The 11340-nt window shown below is 48.0% G+C and overlaps 1 protein-coding gene across 4 annotated transcripts; it reads left to right on the top strand.

Annotated features, from left to right (window-relative positions):
* The first annotated feature begins 494 nt into the window (after nucleotides 1-494).
* On the top strand, nucleotides 495-8189 carry LOC132894237 (uncharacterized). 4 transcript variants are annotated; one of them, XM_060933798.1, is made up of 3 exons: nucleotides 495-1769; nucleotides 3224-5846; nucleotides 5934-8189. In XM_060933798.1, exon 2 carries the CDS (start codon nucleotides 3224-3226, stop codon nucleotides 4433-4435), a length of 1212 nt encoding a protein of 403 aa, XP_060789781.1. In that variant the 5' UTR covers nucleotides 495-1769; the 3' UTR covers nucleotides 4436-5846; nucleotides 5934-8189. The 4 variants fall into 4 exon arrangements, with proteins under 4 accessions (XP_060789781.1, XP_060789779.1, XP_060789777.1 ...); XM_060933796.1 differs by lacking the exon at nucleotides 495-1769 and having other exon boundaries at nucleotides 2660-5846; nucleotides 5934-6071; nucleotides 6556-8189; XM_060933794.1 differs by lacking the exon at nucleotides 495-1769 and having other exon boundaries at nucleotides 2660-5846.
* Nucleotides 8190-11340: the final 3151 nt, after the last annotated feature.

An 11340-nucleotide genomic window follows, 5' to 3' on the forward strand; every position in this document is an offset into this window, starting at 1 on the left:
AATTCACCAAAGCCTGGTGCAACACGAGGCATTGGGGGGTGCACAGGGGGTGAAGGTGTTGTCTGTGCACAGGGACGTTCACAGCTACCCTTTGGTGTCAGTCCACATTTTTTTCCGAGGGGAAAAATTTATAGCGAAGGCGGCGGTTAATCCTCGCCTGACCCACTCTTTAATTTTGGGGACTGATTGGCTGGGATTTCGGGGTTTAATGACACGCTTAGTAGAGAATGGGTCCTGCCATTTAACAGGGGGAGGTCCCAGTGTCGCTTTGGCGGGAGCAGCTGTCACAGAGCCGTCTATGTCATCTCCGCGTCAGAGTGAGGAGCCGCCAGCCCCTCCTCTCTCTATTGGGGAATCCCTCGCAGATTTCCCATTAGAGCAGTCGCGAGACGAGACTCTGCGACATGCGTTTGACCAAGTAAGAGTAATCGATGGTCAAACACTCCAGCCGAACGCCACCCCGTCCTTCCCCTACTTCGCGATTATGAAGGATAGGTTATACCGAGTGACGCAGGACACTCAAACTAAAGAGTGAGTCACGCAGCTTTTAATTCCAAAAAGCCGCCAGGAATTGGTATTCCAGGCAGCTCACTTTAATCCCATTGCTGGACACCTAGGGCAGGATAAGACACTAGCCCGAATAATGGCCCGATTCTATTGGCCGGGGATTCGTGGCGATGTCCGTAGGTGGTGTACGGCGTGCCGCAAATGCCAGTTAGTGAATCCAGCGGCCATTCCAAAAACGCTTTTGTGCCCTCTTCCATTAATCGAGACCCCGTTTGAAAGAGTTGGGATGGATCTCGTCGGGCCATTAGATCGGTCAACACGAGGGTACCGCTTTATATTAGTTCTGGTGGACAATGCAACGCAATACCCGGAAGCAGTGCCTCTGCGCAATATCTCAGCACGCAGTATTGCGGAGGTGCTCTTCCGCGTTATCTCCCGAGTTGGAATCCCGAAAGAGATTCTGACTGATCAAGGCACCACGTTTATGTCACGGACACTGCGCAAACTGTATGGGTTATTGGGGATTAAGCCGATCCACACCAGCGTGTATCACCCACAAACGGACAGTTTAGTGGAACGGTTCAATCGCACCCTCAAGAATATAATTAAAAAATTCATAAGTGTGAGGGAATTTTTAATGGATGAACATTATTATTCTCTGTGTTTCTGTGTGTTGAGCTCAAGTGGCCTATACTGAGAAAGATGTTTTTTCCTATGTTGTAATCGCTTTTCTGTGGCCTTGGTGGTAATGAGCAGGGTGCTTGAGTTCATCCTAGCTTGCATCTTCTCATGATGTAACCACCTCTCCTGACCTTGGTGGTGATAAGCAGGGTGCCTGAGTTCTCATAACTACGCATCCGCCCGCACGCCAGGTGCACGCTCTAACAAAGCTTCATAGAAAATCTTGAGCCAATCACGTGAAGATGCAAGCAGTAAGCAAATGCCTTTAGAGTATAATAGATAGCAGCCACTAAAACACAACTCAGAGAGCGCGCGCGTACTCTCACATCACTAGAGGTGATGTTCTGCTTTAATTTTCTTTCTTTCCTTTCTTATATACCTTTGTATGATTTACTTTAATAAATGACTGAAAAGACGACTGTTAAGCGTTCTGAAGTGTTTATTAGAAATTTCCATTACAATTTGGCGTCCCCTGGGTGGGCCCTATGCGTCTGATCCTCGGACGACGGAACACTCCCACGGCTACGGTGCGGAGCTGAGAACTCGGACGAGAGACCAGGCCATCAGGGCTCACCGAACCAGTAAGTGATAACTTTGCATTCTTGTGTAAAGAAATTAGTGGAAACAGTATTTAAAAATGATATAAGAGACGGACAGAAGTTTGTCCGAGCTCAGGAGGACTGCTAAGCTGTGGTACCATCAATATGTTTGCCGAAACGGATAAACACAATTTTGAGACAATAAACTGCGAGTAGTTTATTGGGTTGTGTAAGAGAATTATCCGCCCAAGTGACGACTGGGTAACGGCTCACCTACTTGAGCGAAGGAAGTACGGGTGCGTGTCTCGACGGACTCACGTTCAGCGATTCGTAACTGGGAAAGAATTGAATCTTGCTCCCTTTGTTCTGTGTGAACAACTGGCCCGTCGGAGGAACGGGATAGAGAGGTTCGATCACGAAGTCGCAAAGATACACCGGTGTGCACGCAAAATATTGATGAATTAACAGAGTACTGTCCTCCTCCAAATTCTGAAACAGAGAAACAGCTTTTGTACACATGCGCGAGTTGTCTTTGAGGTTGTTGTGTTAAATGATACCTACTTTGGTTTAAGGCAAATGTCAGATAAATTGTTTACTAATAAGAACACACCTGGGGCGGCACGGTGGTGTAGTGGTTAGTGCTGTCGCCTCACAGCAAGAAGGTTCTGGGTTCGAGCCCCAGGGCCGGCGAGGGCCTTTCTGTGTGGAGTTTGCATGTTCTCCCCGTGTCCGCGTGGGTTTCCTCCGGGTGCTCCGGTTTCCCCCACAGTCCAAAGACATGCAGGTTAGGTTAACTGGTGACTCTAAATTGACCGTAGGTGTGAATGTGAGTGTGAATGGTTGTCTGTGTCTATGTGTCAGCCCTGTGATGACCTGGCGACTTGTCCAGGGTGTACCCCGCCTTTCGCCCGTAGTCAGCTGGGATAGGCTCCAGCTTGCCTGAGACCCTGTAGAAGGATAAAGCGGCTAGAGATAATGAGATGAGATGAACACACCTAAAAGATTATTGTGTCGCATTTTTGGACATAGTCCAACCTGTTCTTTTTGTGATCCTGATAAAGAAACTCAGCCGCTGTTGTCACAGCCTATTAATATAACAGTGTACAATGGGGAACAGAAGCAGCAAGTTAGAGAAAGGAAAGGAAGAAGCAGGTAAGCCTGAAGCTACATGTGCTATAGTAAGAAGTGGGTGTTCCTATGACAGCCCAAACATCCAGTTTATGAAAACCTCGTATGGCGAGGATTGTTTGGCACAGTTTGACATATGGGTAAAGGACTTAGGATTCCCTGAGAAGGGCAGTTTTAGTCCCAGGCAGATAGGACAGTTAGAAGAAAAGTTGAAACAGAAGGAAAAAGAAGAGCCTGCAGATAATGTTAAGTTCTTAGGGGACTGGAGGGCGTTTTCTGCATGGAAAGAAGAAACACTTAAGAGAGAGTACAAAAGAGAGAAACGACAGGCAGGGCTCTCACCCTCTTCTCAGTGTTTGAAATTTCAGATGGACCCTGACCTGGAGTCTGCCCCACCACCCCGACACACACTGCCTCCTCAGCAAGGCGGAGCATCATTCCCACAAGCGCCTCACCCACAGAGAAGGGGAGAAGTTGAGACGAAGGAAAAAACTGAGCCTCTGGAATCTCCTCCAGCCTACCAGCCGCCTCCAGCATCAGCACCTCCCCTCGCTTCTCCATCACACACGAGATCCGGTCTTACATATGGTGATGGAAAAGATACTCTCCTGGACCTGACCACGTGCTCACCAGTGGGTCCACAAGGCCATAATCTAAAGTCTGAAGTCCTTCATCTTCCAATGGTGGAAGTGGCTGGAGCTGATGGCGTGCTTTTAGTCCACAGACCCTGGACGACAGCAGATATGAAGGAAAGCATGGCTTCTCTTCCCAATGTGAGAGAGGTAGGAGGAAAGACATTTGGTAATGAGCTGTTGATATTTTGCAGAGAATTCCGACCGACCACCCATGAACTTCGCCGCCTACTCATGATCAAGATGGGTATAGATTGGAGCAAAGTTTCCAAAGATTGGCCGGAAGCTGACCAGCGAATGACTACACCAGACTGGAGCGCGGCTGGCAATAGTGAGTATAGAGATACCATCACTGCTCTCTGTGCTCGTCTGGATAGTGCTTTTCCTTTGAACATAGACATGACTAAGATCAGTATGTGTAAGCAAGAAGATGGAGAAGGGGTGTCAGCATTTCTCACCCGTCTCACTGCCGTGCATGAGAAACACAGTGGCCTGACCAGACCCGCGACCCTGGCTGGAGTGGAAGGCACTCCTGAGGTCTGGGAAGCGCACCTGCGGAACAGTTTCATGAGCGGTATGGATCCAGCAGTGGCCAAGTTAGTAAAGCAGCTCTGTCTCCTGTGGGAAACCACCAGTCTCACCAAGATCGAGCAGTACGCTGTGCATGCAGAAAAGCTGCTGAGAGAGAAGGAGAAGACAAAGTCGACAGAAAGAGACCAAGATCTACACGCCGCCACTCTCACTCTTTTCCAGACTGTTCAGCCTGGAGAAAAAGGAACAAGAAGAGGAAGAGGTCGAAGTAGGGGCCGAGACAGGACGACCTGGAGTTACTCGTCCTGGATAAAGGGTGCAACCTGCTACAACTGCAATCAGAAGGGACACATTGCTCGAAATTGTCTCCACAGAAGCAGCCAGAAGCCCTGTGAGGAGTACAGCAAAGCAGACTGATGGGTGGACTCTGGGAATGGGCCCCACACAGAGAACAGGGGAGGTAACACACACACACCTGATGATACACATACACATAGACAGGAGCATTCACATAACGTTAAACACATTAGTAGCAGCACCTGCATGCAACAGCAAGACTACACAGAAACGCCCGATATACCAGTCCAAATAAATACACCTGAAGTTGCATTAAGTTTGTTAAAATACACAACTACTCCCTTTTCTAAACTCCCTTGTATGCCCCTCACTGTGTGTGGGCATGTGTTAACCTTTTTAGTAGATTCTGGAGCAGCACACTCAGTGATACAACATGGGGTACTTCCAGTAGACCCACCGCTCAGCCCAAATTCTATTCAGACAGTGGGCATCTCAGGACGACCTGTAACCGAAACTTTCTCAGTCAACCTCCCATGTGAAAGCGAGGGAGGAATAGTTACGTCCCACTCATTTCTCATCTCACATACATGTCCAGTGAATTTGTTAGCACGTGATTTAATGTGCAAATTAGGAGTAAATCTCATGTCCACTCCAGATGGGCTAACCATTGAAGTAAGTGAAATGTGCGGTGTGCAGTATGGGTTTGGAAGCCCCCTGTATGTGTATGTCTGGCGACTCTGCTCAGATCAGCTCACACAAACTCCAAAACACCTTGTACAGCTCGCACGCTTGAACACCTCATCAGTTGACACAGATTATATGAAAGAGGAAGATTTGCATTGTACAGCACATGTTCACCAAGGGCAAGATGTAGAGTTTGAAAAGACTTGGTTTGCAGACCCCCACACACGTGAAAGATTGACCCTCAAAACTACATATTGGTCTAAACATTATTGTGCTGTGCAGGTCCATTTTACTCATTGTCCAAACAGCTGCATCAATGCTAATCGCAGTGTTCTCAAACATGTTATGCACAGCCTCAGAACAGAGGACTCTGAGGTTGACTGCTGCCAACATGATTTCTTTGACATCATTGATTCTATACCTCATGTCTCATTAGCAAAACCGCGAGCCGCCCATTGGAAAGACGTGGGGAAGTGGGTCAAGAAGTGTGCAGCCAATGACAATGAATGGTCCTGAACAGAGGACCCTAGTGTGTTGTTTTGTCAAAGGCTTGGGGTCTACAAGCAAAGTCAGGCTGTGTGTGTGCATGTTAAGCGCAGAGTAATACTAGCCACTGATGACCAGGGTCCTGGGGACCCCAGCCATAGTGGCCTGTTTGTCTCTGTTTCCACAGGCATAACTCCAGCAGAGGTGCACCCCAAATTGGCGGGAGTTCCAAATTCCGTTTGGGCAAAGGGTAAACATGATGTGGGCCTAATAAAGAATGCTGAACCAGTGGTGATCACCCCCAAATCGGATTTCAGGCCTAGGCAGACCCAGTATCCACTCAAACCAGAAGCAATTGCAGGTATAAAACCAGTCTTTGATTCGTTGCTGAAGGCAGGTGTAATTGTCTCTTGCCCGGACTCTCCAGTGAGCACTCCTATTTTTCCAGTTAAGAAGGCAAGAAAATCGTCTCAGCCCGATGAGTGGAGGTTTGTCCAAGATCTGCAAGCAGTCAATGCTGCGGTTGTTCCACGCGCACCTGACGTCCCTAACCCATACACCATTTTGGGCCAGGTGCCCACTGACAGTAAGTGGTTTTCAGTGGTGGATCTAGCAAATGCGTTCTTTTCTATTCCTATACATAAAGACAGCCAATATTGGTTTGCCTTTATGTATGATGGTCGTCCATACACTTTCACTCGTTTGTGCCAGGGTTACTGTGAGTCCCCAACCATATACAACCAGTGCCACAGAGACAGCCTCGCTTCGTTAACTTTGTCACCAAGATCAGCTTTGCTGCAGTATGTTGACGATTTAATGATTTGTGCCCCAACTAAAGCTCAATGTGAGGATGACACCATAACGCTACTGCGACACCTCGCTAAGGAAGGTCATAAGGCTAGCCTCACAAAATTACAGTTTGCAAAACAGAAGGTGCATTTCTTGGGGCATGATATCACAGGGGAGGGAAAAACGCTGTCTGCGGACAGAGTCTCAGCTATTCAGAAAATTCCCAAGCCGATCACTGTGAAACAAGTTTTGTCATTTTTGGGTATGTGTTCCTATTGCAGAGCATTCATTCCAAATTATTCCATCCTGGAAAGTCCAGTGAGAGAGCTCGTGCACGGTTCGTCCCTCACCGCTTCATCACCTGTCGTATGGACACCAGAAGCTGAAGAAGCATTCCTGGCCCTAAAAGGCGCCCTGCAGACCACACCCACACTGGGACTGCCTGATCCCAATAAACCATTTGTTCAAACTGTAGATGAAAAGAAGGGTTTTATGACCTCTGTTCTTTTGCAGAAACACGGGGATAGATTGAGACCTGTAGCTTACTTCTCCAGCAGGCTGGATCCAGTGGCGGCTGGACTTCCTGTTTGCCTGCGTGCAGTTGCTGCAGCTGAAAAGGCGGTAACTGCCTCCAGAAATATTGTGGGGTATTCTAACCTCACCCTTTTGGTCCCACATGCTGTCTCCCTGCTTCTGTTGGAGAAAAAGATGTCACATTTGTCAGCACAGAGATGGTTGAAGTATAACACAGTCATACTTGATATGCCTAACATCACTGTGAAACGTTGTACTGTTCTGAATCCTGCCTCTCTTCTCCCTACAGAGGACGATGGAGAGCCACATGACTGTGTTGCTCTCACTAACGATTTTTGTTCCCCCAGGGCAGATTTAAAGAGCGACCCTTTGGAAAATCCAGACATGATCCTCTATGTGGATGGTTCAGCCTCCAGAGACGGGAAAGAACAAAGTAGGTTTTGCCATAGTCTCAGATCACGAGGTCCTCAAGGCGTCACGTCTGCCCTCGAACCTGTCGGCGCAGGCTGCAGAGCTCTGTGCCCTCATTGAGGCATGCAAATTGGCGGCAGGGCAATCTGTCAATATTTTTATGGACAGTAGGTATGCATTTGGCATTGTGCACGATTTTGGCACCATTTGGAAACAGAAATTTTCTCACTAGCACAGGATCTCCCATTGCACATCATAAACTGGTCTCTGAGTTGTTGGATGCTGTTCTACTCCCTAGAGCTATTGCTGTGTGTAAGTGTGCTGCCCATTGTGCTGCCAACAATACTGATCTTGTGTCTCAAGGGAATGCCAGGGCGGACGCGGCAGCTAAGTGTGCAGCCTCGGCTTCCAGTTCACCCTCTAACCTTGCCTTTCCTCGGGTTTTTACCCCTTGTTTACAGCTAGGGGACCTTCAGAGCACTGCCACCCAGGACGAGAGATGAGTCTGGAAACAGGCAGGCTGTATCCTTGCAAACTCGGTCTGGGTTTGTCCCTCGGGCCGTCCCTGTCTACCAAAATACATGTTCCCTTTCTATGCAAAATTGGCACATGGGCTCACCCATGTGTCAAAAGGGGGGATGGTAGCAGAAGTAACAAAGAGATGGTTCACAAAGGGGTTTTCAAATTATGCTGCAAAATTTTGCAAGCAATGCTTGATATGTGCACAACATAATGCAGGTCAAGGTATCAGACTAACTCAAGCAGCACACCCAATACCAGACAAACCATTTGATCACCTCCAAATGGACTTTATTGAACTGACACCGGGCGGCACGGTGGTGTAGTGGTTAGCACTGTCGCCTCACAGCAAGAAGGTCCGGGTTCGAGCCCCGTGGCCGGCGAGGGCCTTTCTGTGTGGAGTTTGCATGTTCTCTCCGTGTCCGCGTGGGTTTCCTCCGGGTGCTCCGGTTTCCCCCACAGTCCAAAGACATGCAGGTTAGGTTAACTGGTGACTCTAAATTGACCGTAGGTGTGAATGTGAGTGTGAATGGTTGTCTGTGTCTATGTGTCAGCCCTGTGATGACCTGGTGACTTGTCCAGGGTGTACCCCGCCTTTCGCCCGTAGTCAGCTGGGATAGGCTCCAGCTTGCCTGCGACCCTGTAGAACAGGATAAAGCGGCTAGAGATAATGAGATGAGATGAACTGACACCTAGTGAAGGGAAAAGGTACTGCCTGGTAATAGTTGACATGTTTTCAAAATGGGTAGAAGTATTCCCCACAGCTAAACAAGACTCAGAGGCGGTAGTCAAAGCACTCCTGAGAGATGTAATTCCTAGGTGGGGTATACCTAGCAAAATCTTAAGTGACAATGGAACACCCTTTGTTAATGCAGCCCTAAAGAAAATAGGAGCATTCCTAGGGATAGACCTGAAACAACATTGTGCCTATCATCCTGCCAGTGCGGGAGCAGTAGAGAGGGAAAATGGGTCACTTAAAAATAAACTAAGCAAAGCTTGTGCAGAAACAGGGCTAGGATGGACAAAGGTCCTCCCTGTAGCACTCACACAAATGAGGATGCAAACTAGGCCTAAACATGGGTTAAGCCCATTTGAAATTCTGTTTGGACGAGTACCCAACACGGGGATAGGGCTAGCTCAAGGAACACTGCCGGACACCACACTGTGTGATGATGCAATGTTGAATTACTGTGCAACGTTGTCCTCTGCTTTGAAATCTATCCACAAACAGGTAAAAGAAGCACTTCCCAAACCCGCTGAGGGACCTCTGCACGATCTACAACCAGGGGATTGGATTGTGGTGAAGGACTTCCGACGAACCAAGTGGAACAAGCCACGGTGGAACGGCCCATTCCAGGTCCTGCTCACGACCCCAACGGCAGTGAAAGTCACAGGCAGAGTGACGTGGATCCACGCTAGCCACTGCAGGAGGGTTCCTGAACCGGCTGAGCAGGAGGGAAAAGAAGGCCTAAGTGACCCAGATGCTGACTAAAGCTCGAGGAGAAAGAAGTGTTAATTAAGTACATCTGAGGACAGAACCCCAACCATAAGGTGGGACAAGTGGTAACCCGAGACTCAGGAGGAGAGGTAAGCAATTATCATTCAGAAGGTGCCCTACATGACCGCTTTCCTGCTTTGATCTAAACCACATGGCGAGCAAGTTCCACGGGACTGAGTGTGACAGCACAGTTACGCTATTGCACCCTCAATAGAGAAGAGTATTTAGTATCTAGTCAGTAAAACTGGTTTCAGAAGTCCCGAGTTTCTCCAAGCTCCGGTGAGGTGGGACGAGGGCTGATAGGGCATGCTCGCCCTCTGAGCACCAATACACGTCAAGAAGGGCAAGGGTTAACTCGGAGACCTAGTTAACACAAAATGAAGGGGGTAAATCATTATAAACTAGGTCCAGTCGTGGGCCTGAGCATCTTGATCCTAATGGGGCTCATGGGAGGATTCGTGTGGTGGTCGATACAGGGAACCCAGACTGACACAGAATCGAGACGAGGGAGACATCCAACTCATAATTTGTATTGGCAGTATGCTAATTTTACAGCTAAACAAGCTAACAGGTCAAATTGTCTAGTTTGCTCAACTCTGCCACACACCGTTACACAACCATTCGTGTTCAAGATCGCCAAAACAACGGATGAAGACACTGTGCAAGCATGGCAAGCTGTGATGGAAGCTGTCTGCAATGATGTAGAAGACTGTAGTGTCACGTATCAAGGTGGGGGAGATGACCCAAGGGTAGAAATTAGTGTAAATGAATTAGGAAAGGGGATAAATTATACCTTATGCGCAGGGCGAAAGGGTGATCCAAACTCAAACCTCGTAGGGAAGGTCAAGGAAACTAGGTGTTCAACCATTTGCACTGTGCAGGGTTCAGTCCCAAATCCAAATGTGACTTGCACGGGACGAAGTGGCACTCTGTACAAGCAAGGCAGAAAAGCGATAACAGGAAGTGACTTAGGACCAGGAGGGAATCTAACTCAGTTAGCGGGTCCAACCTTCTATTACCCAGGCTGGCAGTGGAAGTGTGGTCACTATGTGTATAACTTTCTTCCGGTAGATTGGAAAGGCACGTGTGCCCTGATCCAATTAGATGCCCACCTAATAATAGCAACCCCTGAGACGAGTGGCAGATGACGCAGAAGTGTTGACGATGATTTTCCTCCTCCGGAACATCAGCTGCAACCCAAGGTGAAGAAATTCTTTCAGGCACTGTTTCCACAGTACGGGATAACACAACTCTGGAATGAACTTGAGGTGGTGCATTATAGGCTGGTGCAGTTTGTGAATTCAACCATAGAGGCCATGGAGGGCGTGAGAACTGAATTGACCGCACTCAGATTAATGACGACACAGAATCGCATGGCCCTCGACATCCTTTTGGCAAAGGAAGGTGGAGTGTGTGTCATGATAGGAGAACACTGTTGTACGTACATTCCTGAAAATGACGGAAATCATGGTAACATCACTGAGGCACTGAACAAGATGCGCAAGGTTGCTGAACAATTACGAGCAGACGAACATGGAGGAGATAAAGACAGCTGGTGGCATTGGTTTAGTGAATGGAAGACTCTAATTCTATCCACCATACCGGTCCTGGGCTTAGTGATTGTGATGTTATGTTTGCTCCCTGTTTTCTGTCAATGTTGTATGTCTGTGTTTCAGAGGCAGCTGACAAATATCGGTTACCAGATGGTGAAAATAGACTCCGATGACTTGCCTGACTGGCCTCCAAACCCACACGAAGACTATAACCCACCGTTCCATGACATCAGCACAGTTGACATGAAATTAGTCCTGACTTAAAACACTTTCATTATGATTGTTTCCTGTTCTATTATTCCTGATCTATGTATATGGCTTGCTAGCATTTATTTAAGATGTCTATGTCTAAAAACAGCCTTAGCATTATCCCTGTACACTCAATGACGTGTTAAGTCGAATCTCTCTGAGAACTCTTATCACTGAAACTGTGTACAGTTCTTTTCTTTCCTTTTAGTAATTTATCCTATAGGATAAAAAGGGGGCGGCACGGTGGTGTAGTGGTTAGCACTGTCGCCTCACAGCAAGAAGGTCCTGGGTTCGAGCCCCAG

This window comes from Neoarius graeffei, chromosome 11 (assembly GCF_027579695.1).
Source record: "Neoarius graeffei isolate fNeoGra1 chromosome 11, fNeoGra1.pri, whole genome shotgun sequence".
NCBI lineage: Eukaryota > Metazoa > Chordata > Actinopteri > Siluriformes > Ariidae > Neoarius > Neoarius graeffei.